Raw genomic sequence first — 15978 nt, 5'->3', positions numbered from 1 at the left:
GTGGCCTGGAGCTCCTGGGACCGGAAGTTCGTGTCTGTGGAGCTTCCGGGATTCGCGGCGGAGGGACGCTGACGTGGAGGCAACCGTAGGGCAGCAGGGAGTGTCAGGGCTCGGAGTAACACCTCGGAGCCGCCGGAGACCTGAAGAATGCTAACCAAGTTCGAGACCAAGAGCGCGCGGGTCAAAGGTAGTGGAGAATAAAAGGGGGACCACGGAGCCTGGTTGTCAGGGGCGGCGCTGTCACCGGGGAAGACAGATAGAGGGTAGAGGGTAGAATTACGGACGGAATTGGGCCCACCGTACGAAACCAGGGGAAGATGGGACCGAGGGAGGTTAGGCCTGACGGGCGGCTCACCTGCAGTCCTTTCTTCTTTGGCGTGCCCTCGGAATTTGATTTACCTGCAATGGTTAACACACCGCAGTAGATCTCTTAGGCCAGCTCGCTATTTCTTCTTCTCCCCTCCTCTCCTGAGGCCTTTGCGCCGACTTCTTCTCCTGCCAAGGCCCCTTGACCTTTTGTTTTTTTGATGACCGTGTTGTAGAGAGTGGGCCTGGCAATTGAGTATCCACCTCTGCCTTTCGTGTCCACGTCTGTAGTTTTTTTAGAGGTGAGCACTGGGTACTTCTCTTAAAGGGGCCTTGGCGGCATCATATCAACATCCAGTGCCTTGGCTGGGCTCTATTTCCTACCTGGAAACAGGATATTGAGGTCTACAACCAGTTTAATCTGAGGTTGCCAGATAAAATAGAGGATGCCTAGTTGGATTTGAATTTCAGGTTAAAAAATTAGTAATTCTTTAGTATCGTTGGTTGTTTATCTGAAATTCAGATTTAACTGGGCATCTTTATTTTTATTTCCTGAATATGGCAACTCTAGAGCCTGTGCATCAGTGGATGGAGGTGGAGGGCAAACAACTGAAATTGCAATAGTAGTCTCTTAGAACATTAGAATGAGGAAGGCCAAGACTTGGGAAAAAAAATATGTATCTTGAATATTTAGTAAGATGCAGGATAGAAAAGTGTTTAGGGGAACTTGCTGTTTGGAGTCAGATGGGCTTATTTTGGAATCCTGAAACATCCACTGACAAGCTGCATGACCTTGAGTGGCTTAATGTTTCTAAATCTGTTTCCTCCTGTAAAATATGAATAATTAACATTCTTTTATACAGAGAGTTAAAATGAGAAAATATATGAAAAGTGCTTGTTACACTACCTGGTGTAGACTTGGTAGCTCAAAAACTGGAGGCCATTATTAATGTAAGAATAGATTGAGTAGTTTTCTTTTCTTTTTTTTTTTTTTTTGTTTTGTTTTGTTTTTTCTTCTATTCTTCCCCTCCCCAACTTTTATTGAGATGTAGTTGACAGACAGCACTATGTAACTCTGAGGTGTACAGCGTAGTGATTTACGTATATTGTGACATGATTACCACAATAAGACTAGTCAACATCTACCATCTTCTATTATAGATACAAAAATGCCAATGCTGATTTTTTTAGGTCAACCTACATCTATTGAGCAATTTCTCTACAAGCATAAAAATGTTGATGTGTATGGGCATGGGATTAAAACCTGAAAATTTTTATTACATCCTCAACAATGAAAAAAGAAAATGGATCATTTCATTTAGATACTTTACATCTTGGGTAAATATCTTATCCTTCCTCCAAGTTTATAAAATTTCTTCAATGATAATTTTTTTAAAAACATGTTTATTGTGGTATAATTCCTGTACAGTAAACTACACATATTTCAAATGTGTGATTTGATGAATTCTGATAGATGTATACACCTATGAAACCACCATCACAGTCAAGAAGATGTCTAACATTTCCATCATTCCCCAAGAGATGCAAATTTTGAACTTCCTATTTATCCCTTCCCACCCCCAATTCTGAGTAGTTTCTAAGTCTCTTGGGAATCTTGATCATGAAGAAGAGTACCATTAAGAAATCCTAGATGGTTGAAATGGGTCTTCATGATTCTTGAATTTCTCTTCTGCTCCTAATTTATTGGGCAGTAGAGAAGAAAAGTTGGGGGAAAATAGGATATCACACTATTTGAGAGCTAATATCCGTTAGTGAATGCTCCTCTATATCATAGGGGGGAAAAATGAACAGCCTACTGGAAAATGGGCAATTTAGAAGAAGAAATAAAAATTTTCAATAAATAAATGAAAGTATTCTTCACCTCGCTAGTAATGAAAGAAGTGTAAAAAAAGAGAAAACTTTTTTTTTGGTCTTAGATTGATAAAACAAAGAAAACAACAAATAACTGATAACTTCTCATGTTGGCCAACTTCTGCAAAATGGATATTTTCAGAAACTTGGTGAGATTTTATGTTGAAACAGTCTTTTTGCAATCAAATGGCATCTACCAAAATGTTGAATGCACATACCCTATTCCTGAGCAGTCCCATTTTCAGTCTTTAGCCTAAAGCAGTAATGATGCAAATAGGCTAGGTTATGTATAGAAGCATCTTCACTAGGTCCTTTTTCTAACATAAAAGTTAGAGGGCAGATTTAAATGTTCATTCTACTAATGATCTTAAAATGTGGTACATTTGTACCTTGCAGTTGTTAAAGAGAATGAGGCTCTGTTTATATGTACTTAAATGTAATAAGATCCATGATACATAGTTAAGTGAGAAAAGAATTTTGTAGAACATTATAATGTTATCTCTGTTTTCATAAAATGATATGGATTGAATTCAAAACCTGAAAAGGTACACTCCAAACTGTTAGCTATTGGTACTTTTGTGGACTTCCATTTCCAGTCATGATAGAGTAACAGAGATCAAGTTTACATTCCCACCTTAAAAACTTGCACAACTGAGCAAAAGTGTGAGGCCAAGATTTTCAGACATTGGATAGCAGACAGTGCAGGAGTGATTCTTGAGGGTGGGGAATAAACAAAATGAGTCCTATGATTGTTTTAGCTTACTAACTGGAGATGGGAAGAGGAGACAGAGTTTAGAGTTCAGAGAAGCTGAGACACCTAGAGTTTGCTGGACAGACTACCAGAGAACAGGGAACTGCACAGAGAACCCTGGAGTTCTGCAAGGGATCCTGTCAGGTCTTTGCTTTCTAATCTGCACTTGCATGTGAGAAAATGACACAAAGCCTGGGAAAGAACCAGTAGAGAGGAGAAGGCAGAACAGTTCCGAGCCCACATAGAGGTGGGCATAATTTATGTTCCTACTGGCCAGAATTGAAAGACCTCCTGATGCTATGGGGCATGATATAGAGACCTCAGATGGGTATTGCCTTAATAGCAGCGCCGAATTATGCCTAGGCTAAAGACTGCTTTGAACCCATCCTAACAAAATTGAAAAGCAAGCCTCAAAATGATCAACTAATTCCAAATAACTACATCTTAACCCAAAGTCCAACAGTGTTTAAAAGAATATAACAAAAAAACCCAGCACCTAATACCAGAAAATTCAGTGTGCGGCATCCAGTGAATGAATGTATGAATATAGGATTAGCCTAGCTGTTCCATTTTCTTATCAGGGTTGGCAGGAGGTGACATAGTGGGTCTTACTTAGCTCACTGGATCATTTTTTTTCCCACCAGGGCTCAGTTTTCACCCAAAAAGACCCTGGATCCTGACCAGTTTACACAATGGGGTCATCCAGTTATGGGACTATCGGATGTGTACCCTGATTGACAAGTTTGATGAACATGATGGTAAGATAACAGTTTCTAGGAGGGAACTAAAAATGGTATAAATATTTATTTTCTTCTGAAGTAGTTTAAGCTTTAAATAGGATTAAAGAATGTGGGAGGGATAAAACTAAAAAATTCTGAATAAGAATCACCTTGGAGACTAGGAAGCATAGTCTTTAACATGTATTGCCTTCCTTTTTCTCCAGGTCCAGTTCGAGGCATTGACTTCCATAAGCAGCAGCCACTGTTTGTCTCTGGAGGAGATGACTATAAGATTAAGGTACAGAGGGTTTGTTATGACTGGGTGTCCAGGACAATGTGAAGTTTGGGAATTACGGAAGGGACTAATATACCAGTCATTCATACAGAGCTCAGGCTTTTGACAACATTATCCAGAGCACTTAGCCAGCAAACATTTATTGAATGCCAACTGTGTACAGATACTGCTTTATTTTTGGGAAATTCAAAAATAAATAAGAAATGGTCTTTGTTCTCAAGGAGCTCTTATTCTTTAAAAGATTTTTAAAATGTATTATACAATTTTTAAAGGTTATTTTCCATTAACAGTTATTAGAAAATATTGGCTATATTCCCAGTGTTGTATAATATATCCTTGAGCCTATCTTATACCCAGTAGTTTGTACCTCCCACTCCCGCATCTCTATCTTGTCTCTCTACCCCTATTGGTAACCACTAGTTTGTTCTCTATATCTGTGAGTCTGCTTCTTTTTTGTTATATTTACTAGTTTGTTGTATTTTGTAGATTCCATATATAAGTGATAGCATACAGTATTTATCTTTCTCTGACTTATTTGATTTAGCATAATGCCCTCAAGTCCATCCATGTTGCTGCAAATGGCAAAAATTTGTTCTTTTTTATGGCTAAGTAGTATTCCTCTGTGTGTGTGTGTGTGTGTGTGTGTGTGTGTGTGTGTGTGTGTGTGTGTGTATGTGTGTGTGTGTGTGTGTGTTTATTACATCTTTATCCATTTATCTGTTGATGAACACTTAGATTGCTTCCATGTCTTAGCTATTGTAAATAATGCTGCTAAGAACATTGGGGTGTATGTATCTTTTTGAATTAGTATTTTTGTATTTTTTTGGAGAGAGAGAAAGAGAGAGAGAGAGAGATATACATACACGCAGGAGTGAGATTGCTGGTCGTATGGTAGTTCTGTTTGTAGATTTTTGAGAAACCTCCATACTGTTTTCCACAGTGGCTGCATCAGTTTACATTCCCACCAATACAAGTGTACAAAGGTTCCCTTTTCTCCATAACCTCACCGATGTTGTAGCCTTTCTGATGATAGTCGTTCTGACAGGTGTGAGGTGGTATCTCGTAGTTTTGATTTGCATTTCCCTGATGATTAGCAATGTTGAGCATCTTTTCCTGTGCCTGTTGGCCATCTGCATTTTCTCTTTGGAAAAATGTCTAGTCAGTTCTTCTGCCCATTTTTCAATGGGGTTGTTTGTTTTTTTGATGTTGAGTTGTATGAGCTGTTTATATATGTTGGGTATTATCCTGTTATTAGTCATATCATTTGCAAATATGTTCTTTCATTCAGTAGGTTGTCTTTTTGTTTTATCAGTGGTCTCCTTTGCTGTGCAGAAAGTTTTGAGTTTAATTAGGTCCCATATATTTATTTTTGCTTTTTTTTTTTTTTTTTTTTTTTTTGCCTTTAGGAGACAAATCGAAAAAATATTGCTACAGTTTATGTCAAAGAGTGTTCTGCCTATGTTTTCCTCTAAGAGTCTTATAGTTTCCAGTCTTACATTTAGGTCTTTAATCCATTTTGAGTTTACTTTTGTATATGGTGTTAAAGAATGTTCTAGTTTCATTCTTTCACATGCAGCTGTCCGGTTTTCCCAGCACCACTTATTGAAGAAACTATCTTTTCTCCATTGTGTATTCTTGCTTTCTTTGTCGTAGATTAAGTAATCATAAGTGTGTGGGCTAATTTCTGGACTGTTTATCCTGTTCCATTGACCTCTTTCTCTGTTTTTGTGCTAATACCTTTCTGTTTTGATCATTGTAGCTTTAGTATAGTCCAAAGTTAGGAAACATGAGTCCTCCAGCTCTGTTCTTCTTTCTCAAGATTGTTTTGGTTATTCGAGTTCTTTTGTGTTTCCATACAAATTTTTAAATTATTTCTTCCAGTTCTATGAAAAATACCATTGGTATTTTGCTAGGGATTGTCTTGAATCCGTAGGCTGCCTTGGGTAGCATGGTCATTTTAACAATATTGATTCTTCAAGTCCAAGAGCACGATATAGCTTTCCATCTGCTCGTGTCATGTTCAGTTTCTCTCATCATTGTCTTATAGTTTTCAGAGTACAGACCTTTTGCCTTCTTAGGTAGGTTTATTCCTAGGTATTTTATTCTTTTTGATGAAATCGTAAATAGGCTTGTTTCCTTAATTTCTTTTTCTGATAGTTTGTTGTTAGTGTCTAGAAACGCAACAGATTTCTCTACATTAATTTTGTATCCTGCAATTTTACTGAATTCATTGATGAGCTTTGGTAGTCTTCTGGTGGCATCTTTAGGATTTTTTTTGTTTAATTGAAGTACAGTAGTTACAGTGTGTCAATTTCTGGTATACGGTATAATGTCCCGGTCATGCATATATATATACACATACTCATTTTCATGTTCTTTTCTATTAAAGGTTATTACAAGATATTGAATATAGTTCCCTGTGCTATACGGAAGAAATTTTTTAAATCTATTTTTATATATAGTGGTTAACCTTTGCAAATCTCAAACTCCCAAATTTATCCCTTACCATTCCCTTTCCCTCGGTAACCATAAAATTATTTACTATGTCTGCAGGTCTACTTCTGTTTTGTAGACGAGTTCATTAGTGTCCTGTTTTTTTCTTTTTTTAGGTTCCACATATGAATGATATCATATGGTATTTTTCTTTTTCTTTTCGGCTTACTTCACATAGAATGACAATCTCCAGGTCCATCCATGTTGCTGCAAGTGGCATTATTTTATTTGTTTTTATTGCTGAGTAATATTCCATTTTATAGATATACCACAGCTTCTTTATCCAGTCATCTGTTGATGGACATTTAGGTTGCTTCATGTCTTGGCTATTTTATATAGTGTAGGATTTTCTATGTGTAGTATCATGTCATCCACAAACAGTGACAGTATTACTTCTTCTTTTCCAATTTGGATTCCTTTTATTTCTTTTTCTTCTCTGATTGCTGTGGCTAGGACTTCCAATACTATATTAAATAAGAGTAGTAATTAAGGAGCTTTTATTCTAATGGAACAGTTAAATATATACGCAAATAATAGCATGTTCAGTTTGGTGAATGATACAATAGAGAGATAACCAAAGTGAAATAAGGAAGGACATTCTAGGGACAAAGACAAAAAGGCATGGCATAGCTGGATACATTTCAGAAACTAATTAGTTTTGTGTGGATAAAATCTGGAGGAAAGGTGAGAGAAGGGGCAGAAGATGAGAAGGGCCAGATCATGGAGTACTTCTTCATAGATCTCAGAAGTTTGGATGTTAATCATACAAATAACAAGGAGCCATTAAAGGAGTTTAAATAGAGGGGTGATATCAGATTCACATTTTTTTTTAAAGATTACTTGAGTGGCAGTATAGAGAAAAAACTGGATGAATTGGGCAAGACTAGAGGCAGAAATACCGAGTAGGAGACTCTTGTGTAAGTCCATGTGGGAAATGAATGCAGCCTGAGCTTAGGCAGTAGCATTCAGAATGGAGAGAAAGAGATGAATGTATCCAACCAAATGAGAAAAATTTACTTCATAAAAAAACTGTTTTTCAGAAGCTACCTTAGGGGTTATATATTATAAATTATACAGCAGAACTTAGGTAACAGGCATGAAGAGTGACAGCTGCCTGCAGAGAAGAGAGGCATTAGAATTATAGGAAGGACAGTTCTTCTCTGTTTTCTAGTTTTTAGGCACTGATCCTGGGGGCAGTTGGTGGAAGCTTAAAACACCTGATAGACCTAAAAGCTCCTGAGGTGATCACTTCCTTTTAATATTTGTAGTAAAGTGGTGACCACTGAGTATTAAGAATGGCTAACTGGGGTTCCTGCTTAAGAAAGGAAAGAATGAGTGACATTTAAGAAAAAAGTTTTTCCCCCCCGAAATTGTTAATATTTTTTAAAAGGAATGGTCTTTCATTTATATGAAGTGTCCAGACAGACAAATCAGTAGAGATGGGAAATTGATGAATGATTCTCTAGGGTTGGGGAGGTTGGGAGGAAATGAAGAATAACTTTTAATAGGTATAGTTTTCTTTTGGGAGTGATGATATGTTCTAAAATTGATTGTGGTGATGGTTGAACAACTATGAATGTATTAAAAACCACTGAGTTCTATACTTTAAATAGGTGAAGTGTAACCGGTTTGAATAATATCTCAAATCTGTTATCAAGTAAAGGAATTAGCTAGTTGATAGGGATGTAGTCCGATCCTGCTGTGGTTTAAATCTAATTTCTCTGATGAAAGCAAGATTATCTCGAAAAGTCATGTTTGTGAACATCAGTTTGCTGTATCGAGATAAATGTAGCATTAAGAGAATCCTGATTTACAAAGAGTAAGACAGGAAGCTACAAATGGCAGGGTCTAAAAACCCTATAGGTCTATAGGTCTTTTAGAATTCACAGTTCTGGAGTTTAATAGAGGACTATAAAGGAGTCAAGACAATTTGAAGCTGGAAATACTAAAGTTTAAAACACTGAACTGAATTCTATAAGAGGAAAAAAAGGTTAGTTACAGAATAGTATTTATGGTTTGATCTAATTGTTGTGTGAAACTCGAACTCCACTATGTACACATATATTCATTTATAGATGACACAACAGATGAAGGTGAAGGTATTGGAATATGTTTGCTTTTTGTGTTATTTCCCTTTTCTCATTTCTGTACATACCTTTTGAGCACCTACTAAGTATTAGCCACTGTATTAGGTGCTAGGGATGTAGTGTTGAGCACGATGGACAAGGACTCTGCCTTTAGGGAGCTTACATTCAAATCTGTTACAGGAAATGAGATAACTTTTTGTGATTTATGAAAGAAAATGAACAATTTTCAAGTAAAAATAAGAAAGAATAGTAACAAGCTGGCCTGAATAGATGATGAACAAGTAAGTATTAAATATTATAGAAGGAAAAAAAGATATCTGACCTCTTATTTTTTGCACTTTTGGGAGTTTTTCTGGGTGGGGACCATGAGCTATCTTATATTTATGGTCTTGGTTTCAGTGTCTTCTTCAATTGTGTCCATTGATGCCTGATAGTTGGCTTAACTTCATACCTGAATATGATGTTTTTCTGCTTAACTCAGCCTAACTGAGCAATCCAGTGTTTTTCATAGCAATGAGTTAAAGTATGTTTGCATGATAAATTAAGTACTGACCATGAGTGGCATCATTTACCACCAAGTTAGGAGTCTTAACAAAGATGATGCTGTATATTATTGTTCCTTTTGGAGTCATGGTATCTGTCCAATTTTTTTTCTCCTGAGCTAAGGTGATAAGGTAAAGCACTAAGTAAAGGGTCTGTATTCAAACTAAGAACACAATTACACAGTAGAAAGAAGAGTTTCAAGTTAAGCCCTAGATAAGTATTTTGTCTCATGTTTAAATAGAGATAATTTCTTGCCTTAACAAGGAAAAATCTTTCCATAATTTTGTTTTTAGGTTTTCCCTAGTCTTGCCTTTTTTCCGTCCCCACATGATGTTTGGCTGGCTTATAGTTGCATTTATATTCTTTTTCCATCCAACCTTAAACAAGATTCCCTATTAAGGTTCCTACCTATTTTAAAATGCCATACTATAAATCCATACTTGTTTTTTGAGAAACCTGGGCCTTATAGAGGCTCAAGACCCTTGTGTCTGTTCCTTAGTTGGATTTCTCTCTTTGCAGGTTTGGAATTACAAGCTTCGGCGCTGCCTCTTCACATTGCTTGGGCACTTAGACTATATTCGCACCACATTTTTTCATCATGTAAGTAGCCAGTGTGGCTGTAGTTTGAGAGTATTCTTTAGTTTCCCTGTAGAAATCTTCTGCTTGCTCCTCAAGAACCTATGCTTTGATAACAGAATTATGTTATTGGAGTGGTTCTTCTAGGATCTGTGTGGTGTTGACCTTTCTGCTTTGTTTCATTTTGCAAGAGGAAGTAGTCAGTTATATTTGAGTTTAATTTATTTGGGTTCAGTGGGCTTTATGAATAAAGCATTGAGTCTCTGTAGGAAAAGTAGAGGTTTGATTTTAGATTTGCTGGGGTAGCAAATGAAAGTTTGCAAGCTAATCACATGTGGGGTATTATTAAGTAGGTGTGTCTGGAGGAAGGACAAGGTAAGATGCCGTTTTGATGCGCTAACAAATGTTTCAAAACATTAGCAATCATGTGCTATTATCCTAGGATTTTAGGGTCTGGTAGAGGCTATTCCCTTACCGAAGCTTGCTACCTTTTTTAATCTGTCAGGTATATAGTAGACAGATACTGAGTTGTAGATTAGAGACTCCTAACCTCTTAATCTGGTCCCAACCTGTCTGGATCTCTCTATAATTCTATGCTATTAAAGTTAACTTGTACTATTCTGTGACTTTCAGTAAACTAAGTCTCTTAAGTTAGAAAGAATGTAGTGATATAAACAAGAATTTCCTGGCTAATACTACTATATTTTCTTTTTAAAAGTTAAAAAAATTTTAGGGTAGAATAGGATAGAATTAAAGTGAAAATTACAACCGAAACATTTGAGAATAATAATCATTTAATAAGATATTCTACTCAGTAGGGACTATTTGTCATTGCCATAAAGGACTTGCTGAAAATTCTTGCCTCGAACAAATTGCCATCAAACTGGAAAGTTATGAAAAGCTCATTTTCTTTTTATTTTTTCAGTTAAGTAAGTATGTGTATGTCTTGTACTTACTAAATTCTTTGCTAAACACTTGAGATAGAATTGTGAATAAGAAATACTTCCTTTTCTTAAAAAGCTTGAAGACTCTAAAAGGGCTAAAAATTCTTTTTTCGTGTTACTTTCTGCTTTGGTTACTGAGACTTGAATTTTTTGAGTCTAGATGATCTAACAGGGAGAAGTCAGACTTTAAAACAATACTTCAGTCTTAGAGTTACAGAGAGAAGATTCTTGCACAGGGTCTTAATTTAGAAGATTGATTATTTATAAATATAAATCACATACATATACATTTATATATGTAAGTGTAAATATATATTATACTATTCGCCTCTGAGAATTTGTTTTGATTGGCTTCCACTCTTTAACCTTATAGGTGAAAGTGCCAAAGTTGGGAAAAGCTGGTAGAGTGGTAGGGAGGAAAACACAGCTAGCCTAATGGAGCAGAAGCAGTAATCCTGTTAGTAATATAGCTGAGACATTAGGCAGTTGGAATATTTCCTCCAAAGAGAGAAATGGTTATAGGAGCCTGGAAGAAGACATTTGTTTAATGTTCAAACCCTTTGTCTGGAATATTTTTCAGGAATATCCTTGGATTCTGAGTGCCTCAGATGATCAGACCATCCGAGTGTGGAACTGGCAGTCTAGAACCTGTGTCTGGTAAAGCAGGAGACATAGGGCTCAAAAAAGAGTCTTCATTTCTTGGTTTTTTCATAATCAGCTTCTATTTAGAGCAGTCATTTCCCTTCCCTAATGGGTTATGTCTGTTGATTAATTATTGCTTGTATTTGTAAGATGCTTTTATATACAAAATGATAAATATAAAAGCAACCTCATTAGTAATGTATGGATCTAGATTTTCTGATCATTTCTTACCAGGGAAAGGGGGTTGTATAGCTTGGCTTTTAGAACAAAATTGTTGGTTAGTTTTCAGGTCTGTTCCCGTGAAACCTGAGTCAAGAGCTAGCCCTCTATCCTGCTTTATGTTTGGATATAGAGCTTTCCATAAATATGTAAGGACCACTAAAATGATGTCCTTTAAGAGGGATACCCCACTAAAATCTAACGGACAGTTAACAGTATGAATTGCTAAGATTTCATTTATTTTGATATTTTAATATGTTGTTTGTTTATTTAGGTTAATTCTTTTTTTTTGAGGGGGGAGGTAATTACGTTTATTTATTTATTTATTCTTAGAGGAGGTACTGCGGATTGAACCCAGGACCTCATGCATGCTAAGCATGTGCTCTAGCGCTTGAGCTATATCCTCCCCCCAATATGTCTTTAACGTGAGAGAAAAGCTGTGCAATCTCAGTTCTGAAACTAGTAGTATTTAAATACTAAAATATTAGAGGCAAGAAGAGAGCCATTCTTAAAACAGCTGACCTTGCTTATTATCACTGGTTCAGAATTGTTAGGATAACTTGCCTTTGCCCCAAAAAAGTATAATTGGATCTGCATCTGTTCAGTATGGAACATGATATTTCACATGTAGGAGTCTGTTGATTCCTGCCTCTAATTTAGTATTGTCTTTCTTTTTCTTCTTCCAGTGTGTTAACGGGGCACAACCATTATGTAATGTGTGCTCAGTTCCACCCCTCAGAAGACCTGGTCGTATCAGCCAGTCTGGACCAGACTGTGCGCGTTTGGGATATTTCTGGTGAGCTGCCCAAGTTCAGGGGACAACCTAGTCATGTCTGGCGCAAAACTGCAATTGCTTAAAATAGTGACAGTAGTTGGCTTAGAACAAGAAAGTTTAGATTATTCTGTTCTCATATAATACTATTTTTTTTTCTGAGGTTATTAAATCTGCTTTGATGGTTCTTCATGTTAGAGGTATTCCGTAAGAAAAGTGATTGCTCTAGAAAATTCATTTAATTTGAAGAAAATTTCATGTTTTAGTTAGATCAGTTTTTAGTAAAAATCTGTATATTGTTAGGATTATTTGATTCAGAATCAACCTTTAAAATTAAAAAAAAAACTTTGACAAAAATGAATTTTGGGAAGAGACTAGTGCAGGGAAACAGGACTCTTAGATCCTGCAACCTCATTTAGAAATAGGAAAATCCCTCTTTTATATATTTCTAGTGTAAGGAGAATGAGAGTTGGGGTGTGGGGTTTCATGTCCAGAACACTTTTTAATGGGCAGACTTCTAGGATGAGAAATTAAATACTTTGTAGATTTTGAATAGTTGGGGTAATCCTTCCTTTCACAGTTTGTATACAGTGTCTTAATTTTGGGATAAGAATTTAAATGTATTGCTATATAATGGAGATTTGAGAATTGAAATGCAGAAGAAGGACTGTACCTTTGAGATCGATGTGCTGGAAAAATGGAAATGCTTTGATGAGAGTTGGAATAGGGACACTAAACTAAATGCTGTGGTTCTCTGCCCAGTTAAATTTACTTATCACTTGCTGAATTGTTTCTAATTGTTGCCTTAGAAATTCTTGGTGATTGGGTTCTCTGAAAGGTCAGTGGCTAGACCACAAGATACTGTTTTTCATTCTGTAAAAGGAAGGACTCCTCCTTGGTCCTTGCCTGGTTCTTTGTGGTATTAAGGGAATCACTCTTCGGCATTGTAGGGTGAAGTTGATAACTTGCCATCCCCCCTGTAGCGTAGTGGGCTGGGGCAGTATGGTACTTGCTGTTCTTACAAACCATTAATGAACAGCAAGTTGAAAATTTGAATTCCTGGGTGCAGCATTTGGAATGTTATAATAGCAGTTGTTTAAGATTTATGTAGCATAGAAACAGGCCAATGAGATGAGGACAGTTGGAAAGGATAAGCTCTAGATCATGCTGTCTACGGCTTTCAAAAGTTCAGAATTAGAAGGGAATGGTATAAACAACATTGTGTTGGAGATAGGGCAGCTCTACTGTCTTCTGCTAGGGCTTTGCCATTGCAGTTTTTCGTCAGACTGGCTGGGCTTTTTGAAGTACACCCAGACATGACCAGCCATGCCAACAGGAGGAGTTAGGCACAGGCACTGTGAGCCTGTGCCCTCCCCTAACTGCTCGTACCAGGGAGCTTATTATTCATTCTCCCAGTAACCTAGCTATGGCTTTCCATGGTTTTTCACTGTATACACATTCAAAGCACCCTCTCTGTCTCAGGATGTAGGAGCCTGATGGGGTTGGATCCCAGCTCATGCTATTTTAGCTGATCAGGGCAATTACTTAGAATAGTCTTTCCCAACCCAGGATCTGTGAAAGAATTAAGTGCTATTCAGATACTTTGAGTGACTGTTTTCTTAGTTCGCAGAATGGTGTACAGGTAATGCCATCCCAGGTCATAGAGAAGTTAATGTGTTACTTGCATAAATTTATGCTTTGGCCAGTGGGGCTTAATTCATTCCTAAAGCACTGGGTTGAGAGGGGCTTTATACAGCTCCACTCTTAAGAGTACCGTTATGTCACCTGATCTGGCACAGCAGGTTCCCTGTGGCCTAGCTAAGCAATTTGGGGCAGTTAGGTTGATGGATTCTTATTGGTGATCGTGAAATCCCCAAGGCAAGAAATCCTTTTCTTCACTGTCATAAGAAAACATTTTTACATCAGAATCAAAGGCCCTAAACCAGAGAAGAGAGGGAGAGAGTGTGACCCCAGCTGGGGTTTATACTTGCTCTTGAATGTGTAAAGTGCATGGATTACTATGTAATAACATTGCAGTTGCTATACTTCGTATATGTGCTGAAAATTTTGTGCTAACTTGCTGTACTAATGTGAATGCTCTCTTTACCATTTCTAAGTGTTTTTCTGTACTCACAACTCTCTTGATTTCCAGTAATCCCTTAACTAGAGTGGAAGGAGATACTTCGATATTGGAAGTATCTTTTGGGTTAGACTTAGGCGTTCTTTCCTTTTTTAGAAATCGGGATTCTCTTTTTAGCAATTATTTTGCTTGGGTTCAAATAAGTCTGAATACAGGAAAAGTTAGCAGTCAGCTCCGTTAGGGACCAAAGCTAATATTTCCAAGAGGGAAAAAGTTAGTTCTGAGAGAATGAAAACCCTCAAATTTAGAGGACTGGTGAAAATTCAGATTTTTCTGAGTGTCTCTCTTTGAAAGGGGATACTCTCTGAACTAGGTAAGTAATAAGAAAACAGAGATGTTTAAGGAAAATCTGTCTTCTTGATACCTCTCTCATTTGGATTAAGCTCACAGGGCTTAGTTTAACCTGAATTTTTTGTATTAGCCTGGAAAAATAGATAGTTAAAAGGAAATATATTTATAACCTATATATAGAAGATAGGTTACTTTTTTAGCTTGAGCTTCCAAGTAAACTGATAGTTAAATTATTTTAATGTGCTTATACTTTTGCATGTCAAGCCGATGTAATTCAGGCTTAATCTTTGAAATGACTACTAAAAAAGTATTAATTTGCTGCCAAATCCTGTCCTCATCCCTCTTTTTACTACTTCCCCTGGTTCCCATTGGGAAGTGTGCATCAAACTGGTCCATTCTGAGTGTCCTCCCCTTCCTCTGGATTTGAGTAGCTGCTGTAGAAATTTTCCATCTGTCGTTCAGTCCTAGTGAGTAGCTTGTCGAAGGCTCAAATATTTTTTCTCTAAGTATCTTTTCACTGCCTGTCACTATTCATCTGTTTTTGCTCTTCTCTTTTTCCTGGATCATTACAAGCAAGTGCAACAAAGGCTTCCATTCTGTCATACAGCTTTCCTTTTAACGTGTCTGCTGAAGCTTATTGGAGGTGAAGTTCCTCACAGCTGTCTTTGTATCTTCGTTTGAATCTGTTTCATACACCAGACTCATTAGAAAAAGTTGACAGATCCCATTAAAGGGACAAGTGAAATAAGTGAAAGGAGGTATCCCTGTGATAATGTATTTTTGAAGCCTTGGGAGAGTGGTTTTTTTATTTGTTTGTTTTGTTTTTTTAAAGCAGTGGCTTTATTTCTCTCTACCTATTGGCTACATGCTCATCATGGACAGGGTACAAGATAATTAAAACTGTCGTATCCCTTTAAGCACTTGCTTCTCTAAAGCTGATGTTTAGGTGCCAGTATAATAGAAGAGATACATTGTAATTTTAAAACGATGAAGATAAATAAACACAATCATTAAACTTAATTTTTTGTGTTTTCTTACAGGTGCTAGAATTTAGGCTTAAAACTACTTAGGTTTTATTTTCAATGATAGCTTCTATTCCCTCCTCCCCCTCCTCCATTACAGATACTTGGTTTTTTTAACTTTACAAGTGCCAGGTAGTTTCATCTTCCTTCCCTGCCGCCAACTACTTCAAAAGATAGGATTTTAGTCTGAATTCTATTTTCTTATCTATTAACTGGTATAACTTATAATTACACCTGCTTGCCTATCTCATAGGGCTGTTACCCAGATAAGCTTTGAAAACCACTAAGTGCTTTTCACCTGTAGGA

General features: G+C 36.9%; 1 protein-coding gene across 2 annotated transcripts in view; it reads left to right on the top strand.

The window, feature by feature from the left end:
• The first annotated feature begins 2 nt into the window (after positions 1 to 2).
• COPA (COPI coat complex subunit alpha) overlaps positions 3 to 15978 on the top strand; it is a 38604-nt gene continuing 22628 nt past the window's right edge. For both annotated transcript variants that reach the window (XM_010955642.3, XM_010955640.3), the window contains exons 1-6: positions 3 to 187; positions 3574 to 3687; positions 3873 to 3946; positions 9586 to 9666; positions 11167 to 11243; positions 12134 to 12243. In XM_010955642.3, the coding sequence (XP_010953944.1) occupies positions 148 to 187; positions 3574 to 3687; positions 3873 to 3946; positions 9586 to 9666; positions 11167 to 11243; positions 12134 to 12243 (496 nt within the window). In that variant the 5' untranslated portion in view covers positions 3 to 147. The remainder of the gene's footprint in view (positions 188 to 3573; positions 3688 to 3872; positions 3947 to 9585; positions 9667 to 11166; positions 11244 to 12133; positions 12244 to 15978) is intronic.

The sequence above is a fragment of the Camelus bactrianus genome, chromosome 21 (assembly GCF_048773025.1).
Source record: "Camelus bactrianus isolate YW-2024 breed Bactrian camel chromosome 21, ASM4877302v1, whole genome shotgun sequence".
Taxonomy (NCBI): domain Eukaryota; kingdom Metazoa; phylum Chordata; class Mammalia; order Artiodactyla; family Camelidae; genus Camelus; species Camelus bactrianus.
This window is presented reverse-complemented; position numbering and strand designations above follow the sequence as displayed.